This window comes from Sus scrofa, chromosome 8 (assembly GCF_054392235.1).
Source record: "Sus scrofa isolate SSC_HxYL_T2T_F1_AM1 chromosome 8, Sscrofa_HxYL_maternal_Yorkshire_Landrace_v2.0, whole genome shotgun sequence".
Lineage (NCBI taxonomy): Eukaryota > Metazoa > Chordata > Mammalia > Artiodactyla > Suidae > Sus > Sus scrofa.
The window spans coordinates 108237630-108253698 of NC_139390.1; the positions used below are offsets into that span (position 1 = coordinate 108237630).

A 16069-nucleotide genomic window follows, 5' to 3' on the forward strand; every position below is an offset into this window, starting at 1 on the left:
CTTGTTTATCATCACTATTACATTTGTAAAAACTTATAAATGTTTAGAGTGACTTTATTTTTTTGTCTTTTTGTCCTTTTTAGGGCCACACCTGCGGCATATGGAGGTTCCCAGGGTAGGAGTCTAACCCGAGCTGTAGTAGCCGGCCTACGCCACAGCCACAGCCACGCCGGATCTGAGCGTCTGTGACCTACACCACAGCTCACAGCAATGCCAGATCCTTAACCCACTGAGCAAGGCCAGGGATCGAAACCACTACCTCATGGTTCCTAGTTGGATTCGTTTCTGCTGTACCATGATGGTAACTCCATATACATAGCATATACACAGTATTTCTAGCAAATTAAGTTACTTGTGACCTTTTTTTTTTTTTTTTTTTTTATTATTTTCCCACTGTACAGCAAGGGGGTCAGGTCATCCTTACATGTATACATTGCAGTTACAGTTTTTTCCCCACCCTTTCTTCTGTTGCGACATGAGTATCTAGACATAGTTCTCAATGCTATTCAGCAGGATCTCCTTATAAATCTATTCTAGGTTGTGTCTGATAAGCCCAAGCTCCCGATCCCTCCCACTCCCTCCCCCTCCCATCAGGCAACCACAAGTCTCTTCTCCAAGTCCATGATTTTCTTTTCTGAGGAGATGTTCATTTGTGCTGGATATTAGATTCCAGTTATAAGTGATATCATATGGTATTTGTCTTTGTTGTGACCTTTTCTGACCAATGTCTTACCTTCTCAAGCTTATATCATCATGTTCTTGAAGAAGAGTGGTTGGGTGGAGCACACATTTTCCACTATCAATTTCAACTCGTATATCAAGTTCAAAGTCAATATTTCTCTCTGTAGCCGTGCCACTCAGACTTCTATTGACTGGTGCTGTTGGCCAGCGTTCGGTAAATAGCTGGTGAACAGCAGCAAAGCCTGTTGCTTTTTTACGAGATGCATGTCTAAAGAAAGAACAACTGGTCACTACATCGTAGTAAAATGGGAGGAGTTTTCAAGGAACTATTTCCAACATGTTATGTGAGCAATAGTCTGTAAATAGATTTTACTATTGGATAAATTCACACAAATTACCCAACCAGCTCCTAACGAGTTCAAGTTTTCCTAAGTTTAATGGAGTCATATTTTATTCACAACTATGTACTGAGTAACTGTTATGTGCCAGGCAGTGTGCTAAGTACTCAGGATACAGGAACAATCACTATTAAGGAGTCTCTAAATTTAAGTGCATAAACTACATTCTATATTTTGAAGGAGGTTTTATTTCTGTAAATTGTAAAATTTAAATGCTACTTTCTAGATTTTATTTAAAGACAGAAAAACAGAGAAAGAAAAAAAAATAATGCCATATGAAGCTAAATTATATTAGTAAACCATGGATATGTCTCTTAGTCTTACTTTGGTTTCCTAGGCACATTAAGAATTTTTTCTGTAAAAATTAACAGTTATGTATAATGCTTTAAGCTCAGTTCTAGATTCTAAAATACTGCTGAAGGATCTTAAAATGAAAAAGGCTACTCACGAGGGTTTCCTGTAAATATAAAATCTTTCCCTTTCATGGTCTTCATCCTTCTCATCCTTTTCAGAATCATCGCTGGTAGAAGATAAACTGTCATCCCGTCGGCCCTCTTCAGGTTGGAAAGAAATGCCTGGTGAAAAGCCTCCTGGAGTTTTGGGAGAACTGAACACGGAATATGATCCTTCACTATTTGATGAGTAATGGGATGAACCCTCAATGGTTACTGACAAAAGGTCTAGTTCTGTCTCCTCTGGAAACTGTCAAAAGAGAAAAATATGAATCAGGTTTGCACTACAATCTTCTTTCCAGTTTTTTTAAAAAATACGTTTAATTATTTAAAATTTCTCTCAAAGTTGAATTTCCTCAGGCTGAACTGAAAGAAAGGTCAGCTTTATGAACATATGAAATGGCACACCAAGGAAGGAAGCAGAAGTTAAAACCACAGAGAGTCACACCACTGACACACTAAAAATCAGAGTGAAATTTGTACTTTACATAAGCATGTATCATCATGTTGATTAGTATATACATTAATTCTTTAAAGCATAGGTTAATCATGCTGTGGAGACAAAAGAAACAATGTGATCACCTTTAAATGAGAAGGGCAAGACAGCATTAGTGACTAAGGAGCATGCAGTGTCAGTACAGAATGTACTTCGTGCTTCTAAATGCTTTTTGTCAGCATATCTTTTAAAAATGGGCCCCTAATGGGCTGAAGAATGATGTGCAAATAGTTATGTAATTAAGAAATCAATTAGTCAAACTTAAGAATTCTACATTGTAAGGTGAATGGCTTGTATAAATACAGTGCTACTAACTGAGAGGATTGTACCAGGAAGCCACTGTATTTAAGGAGGTCAAAAAAAAAAAAAAAAAAAAATCAATACAACTTCCTATGACCTAATTTTGATACCCCGTTTTGAGAGTTAATTCCTATCCTTTAAGAATGTGATAAGCCTTTGTAAAGTATAATGTGCAAGGTAAATTTATTGATACTACTATTAATTACATAGAGAAATCCTATAATCAAAACTTTAAACATCTGCAGAATCTAGCTTTTCTTCACGTTTTATAAAATACCTATCATTCAGGAAATAAGTAAATCAGATTTTATCACAAAATCTTCAATTTTTAAAACTGTGCTAAGAGTTTAGATAAATATCCCTTTGTTTTATATTTATTTTCTATCTACCCATGCCTTAATGATCTATCTTGTAATCTATGATTTTAATATGCTATTTTTTATAAACATTATACACTGCTATTTAAAACAGGACTTAATTCAAATATTAATGCTTTTAAGAAAAACTCAATTGTTTCACAATATATACATATATCAAATAACTATGTTGTTTACCTGAGAATTATGTTACATGTCAATTATCTTGATCTTAAAAAAATGTTGGACACAAGAAAATAATCATTTAATTAGTAGAATCCATTCAATTCACTATAAATGATTTACTTCTAAGTCCATTTTTAGAAAAAAGGACATGTCTGTCAAGCTCACTATATTACAATCTAATAGTTCTAAAACAAAATTCAGCTTGACTAAATTCAGTATAACTATGGGATATATACTGAAAGCATATACTAGGGGAAGGAAACAAAAATGCGAAGTCCCAGTTTTTAAATATAATTTGACAGAAAATTTCTAGACAAAGATTTATAAACCTACTACACAGATACAATTTTCAAATTAAATCTTTTTTTTTTTTTTTTTTTTTTTTTTTTTTTTACAGCCACACCTACAGCACATGGAAATTTCTAGGCCAGGGGTTGAATCAGGGCTACATCTGTGGCCTATACCACAGCCACGGCAACACTGGATTCGAGCTGCAACCATGATCCATGCAGCAGGCTGCAGTAGGCTGCAGCAGGCTGCAGCAGTGCTAGATCCCTAAACCAATCAACGAAGCCAGGGATCAAACTAGCATCCCCATAAGAGACAATGTCAGGTCCCTAACCTGAGCCACAACGGGAACTTCAATTTTACTTTTATAACTTATATTTAGGGAAAATATGTGGTTAGTAAAGATGTTAATTCAACTTAATAATGACTGTGTAGCACATTTTCCACACTGTTTTGAACTTTGTCTTTTTGGGGCCGCACCCATGGCATATGGAAGTTCCCAGACTGGAGTCGAATCAGAGCTACAGCCACTGGCCGAAGCCAGAGCCACAGAAACACAAGATCTGAGCCGCATCTGTGACCTACACCACAGCTCACGGCAATGCCAGATCCTTAACCCACTGAGTGAGGCCAGGGATCGAACCTGTGTCCTCATGGATACTAATCAAATTCATTTCCACTGAGCCTTGACGGGAACTCCTAGTTTGAACATTTTTTAATGGATTGCTTTTATACATGCTTTTTTACACCAGTGACTCAGAATAAATAACATCCAATGATTAATTTCTTTTGAGATGGGTTTGATTCTAGTGTGAATTAGGAAACTAATTTTTTCTTAAAATACTCATTTTGCAGTTGTACTTAGGGGAAAAGTGATTCACTTAGGGATTAGCGACTAACTCTAGCATACTGCAGTTTTGGATTATGAGTTCGTAGAATTAATTTGTTATAATGATTTAGTCTTTTAATTTTGGAGATTAAATAATTACTATTAAATTATAAGAACTAAAATATATTCATACAAGAATTTTTGAAATATACACGATGAAAAAGAATTCAAACAACCTTAAACCTTAATGTAAAATATCTCCAAAGTCTGAGTTTAGTATGAAATGAGAGAAAGACATTTTGAAAGCAGATTTTTCAGAGTGGGTTAATTATAGTTTTAAAGCAAAATTTATGTTGTTCTTAAAAAGTACCTGAAAATACCCTTCCCCAGGACAGCTGGATTGTGGTGTACTTCCCCATACCGTTTTTTTCAACTTAATTAAAATAATAAGAAAATTTATAAAAATTCATGAAAAATAAAAAAACAATGCTTTTAAAAGTAAACAAAAAAACAGAACATTCTAACATAAGTTTTAACATGCTATAAAATTAGAATACAGCTCTGAAGCTGACCTTTTTATTTCTGGTTTCTGCTATTATCTCTACATATTCTGAAGTAAAATATATAAATAATAACTTTTTTCATAAATAATAACATTAAGTATAAACATTCCACATTTACATTTGTGTAAAATACCTAGTTTAACATGTAGTCACACTTGTAAGCAAAATCATTCAACAAAACATTTAAGCAGTATGGAGTCTTTATTCTACATGCAAAACACTAACAGCTGCAGTAAGGGTCTCAAATGATGGCACACAGGCAGTGCCTGTAATGTGCAGACACTTCAACTATTACAAGCCACACTTTCATTGTAAGTAGGAACTAGTATTCTAATGTGAGTAACTACTATAATTTTGTAATTGCTAAAAGCTATTTAGCACTGTGCATCTCTAACAAATAATATGTCTCTTACTGTATCCTGGATATTGAAAGTGACTCTAGGTCCAGGAGATGCTGCATCCACACGGATTTCTGGGAGTTCCTCAGTTTCTCCTACTCGAGAACTGCAGATAAAACATAAAGTTATAAAACATTAACATTCTTGTTAAAAAAAAAATCTCTGAATTTTATAAAAGTCTGATTAATGGCATTAACATTCTATTTCTAAATATTTACCTTATCCAAGGATTGAACTTTTGATATTCCATTTCTTTTTTTTTTTTTTTTTTTTTTGCTTTTTTTAGGGCCGCACTCACAGCATATGGAAATTCCCAGGTTAGGGGTGGAACTGGAGCTGTAGCTGCCTGCCTACACTACACATAGCAAAGTGGGATCCTAGCCGCATCTGTGACCTACACCACAGCTCACGGCAACGCTGGATCCTTAACCCGCTAATCGGGGCCAGGTATTGAACCCGCATCCTCATGGATCCTAGTCGGGTTCGTTAACCACCGAGCCATGAAGGCAACTCCCTTGTATTCCATTTCTTAACCTTTAGCATCCCATGAAAAACATTCATTGCTTTGACACAAGATTTTCTAAAACTAAACCTTATAGAAAAGAATTTATACTTAATTTATGGTGTTCATTTACTAGTAAAACTGTATTTTTCTTCAACGGTACGTAAAATTTCCATTTTTTCATATGTTAAATGGTGTATAATCACACACATTTCTTAAATGACAAATTTACAGCTACAGCTATAATACATAAATATTCATTTCTTTGGATAAACTATAAAGTTGTCTAAATAGCAATCTCCTTCATTACTAAAAAGCACACAATGGTTGTGGTACAAATGGGATAGAGGAATTCCTCAAACTCCTTTGGGCCGTACCACAGCATATGGAAGTTCCCAGGCTAGGGGTTGAATTGGAGCTGCAGCTGCCGGCCTACACCACAGCCACAGCAATGCCAGATCTGAGCCACACCTGTGACTACACCACTGCTCTTGGAAATGCTGGATTCTTAACTCACTAAGTGGGCCAGGGATCAAATCCACATCCTCATGGATACTAGTCAGGTTCATTGCTGCTGAGCCACAATAGGAACTCCTCCTCAAACTTCTTAGTTTGACAGTATCCACTATTACTGGTTTTACTAAGGTCCATTGCTCTCTTAATTTTCTAATTTCCATAATTAGAACCCAATAAATAAGTAATGAACTGGTAAAAGAGTAAGCAATTACTTGTTGCATTGTCTGAAATATATTACCTTGCCCTTTCCATGCGCTTAAGAGGTGGTCTTCCAGAAGCTGAAATGCTTTTAGATCGGCTGTAACTTGGTTTATAACCCAAACTCCACTTATCCTTTAAGGAAGCAGCCTTATGAAAGGGGAGAGAAAAAGGGTGACTTCAGGCATTTCTTTACTCTTGTAATATTTGACTTCAGATGAAATGTTCAAGTATTAAAGAAGTTAGCTCCTCTCCCTCAGGTAAATAACAAACTACCTTCAACTGTGACTTTAAATGTCACTTAATAGCATAGATGGATTAAAGTGCAGCAGGAATCAGCTACTCTTTAGTCCTAACATCAGTTAGAAGGGCTGCATGATGAAAATAGGAGCCACTGGCTGGCCTGAGATAAAAGAGGATTGGGAGAGGGGATGGGGGTACAGAAATGGGGAGAGAGAGGAAACAATAAAAAAAAGAAAGAAAGAAAGAAAAGAGAAAGAAAATGAGAATTGGAAGATTCTAGGAGAAAGTCAGGTGGAGGATCGGGGGACCATAAGAGACCAGGAAAGAAGAGGAGGAGGGAGACGGACTACCAATCCTCTCGGGGACCACCCTATAGCACCCCTGACAGAACCCTTTATTACAAAAAATGAAAGGAAGTGGTAGCTTGAAACATTCTCCCTGTCTCCAAATTCCTCTCTTCCAGATTTGTACTTGGGTGGCTAGATATTAAAAAGATTTGAATACAATGGAGATTTAGAACATGAAAGGACTAAAAGGGAATTGAAGGGGAAATGCCAAATGAGACAAATGTTAAGAATACAGATGTAATTTCAAGAATTTCCCTAATCTTCTCTACCTAGTGTTATTTTTAACAGTCGACTGCCAGGTATAAACTAGCTTTTAGATAGTACACAAGCAATATTCTCCTTATATTGTATAACTGTGAAGTACATAGTGGCAAAATTTAAACACAGAGTAATTCATTACTGACCATCACCATCCATTTAGTACTATCAAAAGCCAGTGATGAATAACTCAAATTGAATTCTTCATTTAAATAAATAATTTAGAACGGTATTCAAATGAGGTTGTCTGGGGCTTTGGTGGTGACCATGGAAAGAAAGTTTAAGCCAACGAACCCTGGAACCCTGCAATCTTCCTCCTTCCTCTAACCTCAGCAGCTTTGATTTTTATCAGTTTTATGTATTGGGATAACATCCAAAAAAACTTTATTCTGGTTTTAAAAAAATGGAGAGTTCTGCTGACTATATTTTTACAAATTAGGTTTTTCACTAACAAGACCACCTTGACTCAAAGCAACCTAGCTCCATTTGAGTAAGTTTCCGAATTATTTTCTACTATATTTTTATAATACATCTATCTATTTATTTCAATTGTTCATCAATTGTACTAAATCTCAGAAAGTTTGGTAGGCAGTTGGGTCAAAGATGAATGTCTTATAAGAGACTCAAACTCTGGTAAGAGCAACTAAGCATGCAAATTATAAGGTAAGAATAAAGTGCTGAGTGTACATAGTGGCTAAAGAGTAAAGTCAGTTGTGGAAAATGGGATAGGGTAGGATGGATATCTCGAAAGACTTCCCATTTGAGTAAGACACAACAAAGAAAGTATGACTTCATGAAAGGTAGACAGAACACACAGGCTAAGGGCACAGACTGTAGAGTTCTACTGTTTGGGTTTAAATCTTGGCTCCACTGGGATTGCTGGTTGTATAATCTCAGTCAAATTACTTGACCTCTCTGTGCCTCATTTTCCTCATCTTTAAAATTTGAAAAAAATAATACAAGCTACTTCATAGAGCTTTTGTAAGGATTTAATAGGTTATTAAATGTTGAATGCTTTAAACAGTGCCTGACACATAGTACACAAGAGATATACAAATCAAGTGTTATCACCAGCAATGGAGGTGGAAAGAAAACAAGGAAAGTATTACTACACAATTTCATACAGTAAACAAATTTTTAAATAGTCTACTTTAATAAAATTCTCCTTAAATATTTACTCACTCGCATACTGGATCTCCGTAATTTTTTACGAACATCTCTTCTAATGTCATTCACAGCAACAGATTCTAACTGTTGATAACGCTGAATTTCCTGGTTTATGGTTCCTTCACTTGCACCTAATTTTCTGGATTCAAAACAAATCGGCAATTAGCTTAAAGAGGTAACAAAGTAAGAGTGATTTTTACTTGCACCTTTTTAATTCTTTCACTTATCAGAATATCAAAGATTATATATGGACAGGCAAAAATCCTCCATAGAGTTAATACTCACACCTGACCAGGTGTAAAAAAGCTCTACTGTTTCAGCAAACAGTTCTTATCCATTTCTACATCAAGAATCTCTGATAATTTCATGAAACCTACGGAACCACTCCACAGAATAATATCTGTATGTAAAACTCTATAGAATTTAAGCCTCAGGTAAGATTTTAGAGGAGGAAGTATACTTTTCTTCAAGTCATTTTTTTAACCCTGGTAACAAAATTCGAACTATAATATAAGTCAACAGGACACTGAACCACTGTTATCATAACTGATTTTACAGACAAGTTTTTAGGGAATATCTTTCACTGTACATGCATACATTTGTGTAAAGTCCTTGAATACAAAAAACCCCATAGTTACATGTGTATGAAAATGAGAAAAGATGAGGTATAACTTCCACCTATGAGGAAAAAAGGTTTTAAAGTTTGTTTAAAAGCATATTTAGTCTTAGGAAGTATTACCTCGTATTATGTAGCAGGCAACAGATAAAGAAAAAAATTACTACCACCCCCTCCCTACTCTTGACTTGCCCTACCATCACCTCAGTTCCAGCGAGCCACTAACACAGGCAGGCAAAAAAAAGGCATGTAGTTGGAATTTAGACAAACACAAGTTCAGATTCCACTTTAACCTTTCCAATCCAATTTTTGTGTAGATAATTCCATCTATCCTTGAAGAAATGTTGTAAGGATTAAACTGAGATTACATAGGTACTTAATAAATTCTAAATTTGTTTCCTCTCTTAAAAATTTGCATTTTGGAGTTCCCATCGTGGCTCAGCGGAAACAAATCCAACAAGGAACCATCAGGTTGCTTGTTCAATCCCTGGCCTTGTTCAGTGGGTTAAGGATCTGGCGTTGCTGTGAGCTGTAGTGTAGGTCACAGAGGTGGCTCAGATGTGGTGTTGGCGGCAGCTATAGCTCCAATTCGACCCCCAGCCTGGGAATCTCCATATGCCAAGGGTGCAGCCCAAAAAAGCAAAAAAAAAAAAAAAAAAAATCATTCCAAAAATACCATTGTTAGAAAAAAAGTGATACATATATACAAATGTGAAGATACATATATATATATATATACACACATGTAGAGATGCATACATGTGACAGCCAGCCATAAGCTGCTCATAAATGTAAAGTTGTGATGAGCACTAGCGTATGATTTATAATTTTATCACTAATGAATGTATGATCTCAGACAAATTTCCAAACTTCTCTCGACCTTGGTGATCTCATTTATAAACTAAAGAGCACTTGTATTGGCCCCAAAATGATATTCTTCACATTTAGAATCTTATGATTCTATTATTAAAAAGTATTATATTAAACTAAAAATCATTATACATACTTAAGATCATCTATTACTTTGGCCTGTTCATTCAATTCTCTGATATCCACTATACGCTTCATAATTTTTCTTCCTCTAAGTTCTCCTGGCTGACTACAAGATGCTCCTTGTCTTCGATAATCTACAGCTTCCTGAAAAATCAAAAGTAGGTCTGTCAGTAAACCCTCAGGTCACAAAGCAAATCCATACTGTCACAGAAATAACATCTTAAATCAAAGGAAGCATGCAAGAATCAAAGTCATCTATATTAAGATGATTGGACTCTCCAGTGATTCAAACCCCTTCATTTTCATAAGCAATCTAGTTGCTACCTACGTTTCCCCATGAGTGAGCTCTGCATGCTTTCAAATGGGACTGGCTAGACTGAGGGGAGGCCCACATGTCTGAGTCACATAGATACTCTGCAGGAACAGAATAGCGCTGATGTGGGGGCCTCAGGCCTAGGAGGTGATTTACAAGTCGTTGCCCAAAGGTGAGCTTGTGGCCATCTCCACTTACTGAACTTCCATCTGAATTCTAAATGATAAACAGTAACATTAATTTTTTAAAAGTTTCCTTCCAGGAACAAAACTGTTTCATGATACAACAGTTAAAAGATGTTTCAATTTTTTTAAAAACTAATATTAGAATGAAAGCAGAGAGAAACTTTTTTTAACTTCCAAAAAATATGATACTACAGAATACACGGACAGTATAGTATAGAAAGAAATACATACTTTTAAAATTTATACTTCATTTTGAGTGTGAACTTTGCTTTTGACTTTCATTTTTTAACATTCTTATTGATATATAATTCATGTTATAACATTCACCCATTTAAAATATGTAATTCAGTGGTTTTTAGTATATTCACAAAGTTGTGCTATCATCATCAGAATCCATTTAGAATATTTTCACCACCACCCAAACAAAACCTCCTAACATTAAAAATCTCTTCCCCTCCCCCTTCCCAATGCCCCCTGACTCTCCCAGCCCTAGGCAACCACAAATCTACTTTCTGTCTCTACGGATTTGCTTGCACTTTCCTTTTGCCGTTTATTCATTACCTGTAGGTTAAAGTACAAGTTGACTGGCAGTTATTATGAATAAGTAACTCAATTAAAAGACAATACTGTGAAATTAAAAACCAGTATTTTATAAATATAGATACAGAGAAACACCATTCCCTTCCTTCCTCCACAATTAGTAATTACAACAAATAACACTGACTTCATAATACCCCTTTTTCAGGGTGAAAGCCAGTGGTGAAAAAGTCTTAACAGTGAGTTTACTTACAGTGTGGATGGTGGGAGACATAGTGTCAACTTCGTCCTCATCTGACAGGTCAGCTATGTTCACTGAATTCAGATCAGCAATGTCATCTATGTCCTCCTCTCCTGTCAGTGTCGTAAGGGTATTACCCAGAGCATTAAGTCTTTTGCCAATGTTAGGATCCATGTGGACATCAATCCCACACATTTTCCACAATACATTGAGTGTCCAGGTTCCAGCACTACTACTTTCTGTTTAAAGAAGTGACATTTTTGATAAGTCTTGAGTATAGGAACTTAAATAACTCTACACCCAGTGAATAAAGTGAATGATGGCCCTGCGAAATAACTAATGTCTCTCACAGCTAAATCTGTCAGAAACATTAGACTACGGGATTAATTTCCCTATTGTCTAGTGTGCATCTATGGTTTCCTCGCTGTAGCGCCCTTCTTTCTCCAGTGACCTATGGGTTCCTTTCTCCTCTCAGTCCCCGAGCTGATCTACCTTCCCAAGGCTATAGTAGGAGCTGGAATGACCCTCCTTCATTAGCCAGAATTAGTTAGATAATTAGTCTGGGCAAGGGTCAAAGTTAGAAAACTAAGAATACTTCTCTGGTTCCTCTCTAGTGACTGAGGGTGGGGAAATGAAGCTCATGAGCTGCTGGCAGTCATGTTCCTGCCATGTGTAAGGAGGTAAGCAGTAAGGAAAAATGAAGCAGCCAGAAAGAAGAAGAGACAAGAGCTGGAAAGAGCCCCGCTGACAGCTGGAATGTAGTTTCCAGTAGTTTCTGAGGGCCCCTGAATTGGCCTGGTTCCTTCTCTTCACCGAGATAGCCATTCCTAAGTTTAACTGTGATCTGTAAATATTCCAGTAAGTTCCCCATTTTAAGATCGTTTGAGTGGTCTGTTTTCACTTATTAAGAGTCCTGACAAAAACTTTTATATGACCTTTTCCCCAGCATGTATGTTTACCTCTGTCATCACCTTTCTCCTGCTGGAAATTTCCTAACCATTTCAGTTCTCTGTCAGTGGGGACTTGCAGGCCTTGCTACTGTGAGAGTTTACTTAGGATGAGCACTGAGACTAGGTTTGGGAGGATAAGAGGAAACAGTAAGGAGAAAAAGGAAATCTACTAATCTTAATCAGCTTTTACCCCTCTCAACATTTTAAGAGCTTTTAAATAAATATCTCCCTTTAGTTTTTCCTAAGTTTATACCAGGCAAAATAAAAGTTTACACTATGCTATCATCTAAGTCAAGACAGGTTATTACTTCTATAGTTATCTCCAAAGAGTTTCCTGGATTTCTACCTTTTAAACCCCAGAAAGTGGGCTTTGATACTGTCACATCTCTTCCGTGCTCAAAAAAAATTCAAAGGCTTTCTCACTGTCCACTAAAGAAAGTCCACACTCCTTAATTTTGGATTTAAGATTTTTCCCATCTTATTTTCACATAACTCTATTCCAGCCAATTTGGACAATTTTAATTAAACACTGTGTTTTAACATTATTATGGGTATAATTCTAATTTTTTTCTATTCACATTTTCCAGTTTTTGCTTAACAAACAATTTTATCCATCTTTCAAATACCTGTTTAAATGTTTGTTCTGGAGTTCCCTTGTGGTTCAGGAGGTTAAAGATCCAGCACTGTCACTGCAGTAGCTCTGGTTACTGCAGTGGCATGGGTTTGATCCCTGACTCGGGAACTTCTGCATGTCACAGATACAGGAAAAAAAAAAATCCTTGTTCTTCCATAAGGCTTTCTCTCATTGCAGTATCCTTATCCTTTGAAATTCAGAAAATTTTTTTCTTCTTATAAATTTCATTAGCAATTGGAATTTTATATTTTATTGAAATTACACTTATTACAGTTTAGTTATACTGCAGAGGCTTAACTGCATTATGAGAATTTAAATTTATAGAGTATATAGTATATCTTATTCATCTTTGTCTTCCCCAAAACATTTTGTCATGTATCTTGTACACTGATGGTGTCTAAATAAAAACATGCTAATGTTACTGCATAATAGTTTTCACAAATTAGGGAATATCAGAGTTAGTTTAGTTAAAAGATCCTCTAATATAAAGGAAAAATAGATATAAAAGCAGAATTCTACCTAATATATGTAGCAAAAGTAATACCAAATGTGAATTACCAGCAGCTGCTTGTCCTGTAGTCCTGGAACATACTTCATAGGTACCATCTGGAACTACACCTGCACGAAAATTGCCCCCAAAATAATTTTCAATAAAATTATGCTTGTGACTAGATATTATACTGCAATTTTTCACCCCAACTGATTATCTAAATATTAACAGGATTACTATCCTAAGTTACAATTTCTAATCTGGAGAATGAAAGGGCTACCTTATATGACTTGCAAAGCCTACTTCATATCTCACAATATTTTATTCTTATTAAAAGAACTAAACTGTATACATCTAGTATACATAATAGTATAAGTCAACTATACTTCAATAAAGAAAAAGGTTTTAGCTTTACATTATGCATGTGAATTCCTAATAATTACTAATAAAAACCACAAAGCAGAAAACTTTGGCACATTTGGAATTTGGAATTCTATGTCAACAAAACAACTACTCTACTTCCTTCTTCTGCCACTCTCCCAAGACAAAAGACAATAAGCACGTTTTGAAAACAAATCATTTGATATCCTCCAAAATCCAAAATAAATTATCATTATCACAATTATCAGCATGTTAGTGTTCTACTTTGCTGGTGTAATATCCACCAAGGTGCTGAGTTATTATTTATATATATATATATTTTTAAATTTAATTTTGTTTTTAATTATTTACCCAACATGATTTTTTTTCTACTGTACAGCATTATATTTTTTAATATGTATTTTTGATTTTGAGTCAGAGGCATATTTCTTATGCATTTTCCCTTTGTTTAAACTGTTAATGAAATGTTATCCTCCCTTTGCTTCCAAATATATTCTGTCCAGTATGATTGTAATGATGGCAAAAGGTCATCTTAATAAAAATCAGTATGTTTAAATTTAAGGAAAAAAGCACACAAACAAAAGATAGTTATTAGCACATTGTAAATCAACTATACTTTAATAAAAAATAAATTTAAAAAATTTTAAAGGGGCAAAAAAGAGACAGTTACGGTGACTTTAAAAACATATATATATAACAGTAAAACAATTATTTGTAAAGATTTCTGATAAAGGCAATTATTGGTCTTCTGAGTATTAGGCATAAGTATTTTGATATCAAGTCTTCTTAGTAACCTGAAGTTTTTAAAGAAATCCTAGTATTTTACCTGTGAATTACCTAAAGGCAAAGTATTCAAAACCAAGAATTTCACCTGAAATATTAGCCAACATTAAATGCCCAAATGTTAATTTTTGATATAAAAAAAGTGGAAAGTTTTCCCAATACTCAAAAAGAACTGAGAACTGGAAAGATTTTCTTCCAGTAGAGAGGAAGAAAAACTGTTAAACAATGGTATACCACCTTTTGAAAAATGAATTAAGGATTAATTTTGGTTTACAGATTGGCTGAGGAATTTTAGTTCATATGTTTAATTCTTCAAATAAAATTTTTCTTCACTATTGAGGTTAATGATGCTTCATCTACTCTGCTGTAATATTTAAAATAAAACAGTTAAAATAAATGTACCCTTTTACCTTCAAAATAACATATATAAAAATTTTTTTAAAAAGAAAAATTAAAAAATAAAAAACCCAGAACTGAAAAAATAGCATATAAACACAGCTTTATTCCTAACCTTGAGTATTATGGAATCAGAAGAATTCACACAAGTTACACTCTGTATGCTACATATTTGGGAGTGTGGATTTATTATTTATGGCTGGAGTTCCTGCTCCTGTTTATCCTGTACTATACAATGAATTGGCTTTTGCACATTTATCACTTTCTTTCAAGATCCCCACTGAACGAATACATCTTACCTAGTCATTCATGAATCAATTATAGGCAAGACCAGGCATTAAGCAAAACTTCAGATGTTGCAACATCAAAAAGAGTATCTAGTCGGTTTACTTACCAGAACTACTGAAAGCTGCAGTTTTTCACAAATATGGTTTGATATCTTTAATTAGAAATAGCCTTTATTTCACAAAGTCCAATAACATTCCTATCTACAAACATCCTTTAGTTTTACTACTAAAGATACTGGAATTATTTTTTAATTTCAAAAATTCTAAACCTCATACAAAAATAAAAGACACTCACAGGCATTCATCACTAGGTCCCCACGAATTTCTGGTTTCCAGTCATCCCAAGATGTTTCAAAGCCATCAGCAAAACGAATACAGAAGTTTTTGAAATGCCCTTTACTAACTAGAGATTCTGAAGAACAAGCAGTGATGAGAGTACTTTCAATGGTCAGTACTAAGGCAGAACCAGTGTCAAGGTCTCCAGTATGATTCGACTGCAAAATATATTATAGAAGAAATGACAAAAGGTGACAACTTTCAAAACTTGGAAATCTCATAGGATTCATAGGACCAAACATCTAGAAAGAGCCAACCCTAGAAAGCTTCATTAAAAAGCAGCTTACAAAGATGATGACTACCTTAAAAAACTAAATTGCTGGAATGAAATGCATTTGCCATGTACATTTTTTAAAAACTGAACTTGCAAAAGGCTAATTATCTATTTTTCTATCTCAAGCCTTTGTTTTAATTGTAGGGAACATTTTCATTTTGACAACCACCTCTGAAGTGTATGGGCTTCCTGGGCTCTTTCCACCATGCCACTGAAATATTATCATTTTTCTCCTGAAGCACAAACATATCAATCCCTGACCCAGAGTTTTTCTTAACACTGTGTTGCCAAACAAAATACTTTTAAAAGATAAATTCATTCAACGACTGGTTACAGGTTATTTTAGGTAAGTGACAACAGTAAAACATAGATCTCTGTATTTGTTATAGTTCTAACTTCTTAGCCAGATAGGGGTTCACAGCCTTTTCTCTCATACACATGTGAATGCAAATACGTATTTCTGAGAACTAGTCCT

The 16069-nt window shown here is 34.9% G+C and overlaps 1 protein-coding gene across 25 annotated transcripts in view; it reads right to left on the minus strand.

Moving 5' to 3' along the window:
• Positions 1-16069, minus strand: part of BLTP1 (bridge-like lipid transfer protein family member 1) — a 199021-nt gene that overhangs the window by 34754 nt on the left and 148198 nt on the right. For 11 of the 25 annotated variants that reach the window (XM_084972967.1, XM_084972968.1, XM_021101619.2 and 8 more), the window contains 11 exons: positions 15280-15478; positions 13206-13265; positions 11076-11302; positions 10116-10316; positions 9801-9931; positions 8194-8317; positions 6204-6313; positions 4963-5053; positions 4357-4419; positions 1528-1781; positions 734-949 (listed from right to left, as the gene is read on the minus strand). In XM_084972967.1, coding sequence (XP_084829093.1) covers positions 734-949; positions 1528-1781; positions 4357-4419; positions 4963-5053; positions 6204-6313; positions 8194-8317; positions 9801-9931; positions 10116-10316; positions 11076-11302; positions 13206-13265; positions 15280-15478 — 1676 coding nt within the window. The remainder of the gene's footprint in view (positions 1-733; positions 950-1527; positions 1782-4356; positions 4420-4962; positions 5054-6203; positions 6314-8193; positions 8318-9800; positions 9932-10115; positions 10317-11075; positions 11303-13205; positions 13266-15279; positions 15479-16069) is intronic. The other 14 variants (XM_084972972.1, XM_021101627.2, XM_084972969.1 and 11 more) reach the window with 3 other exon arrangements.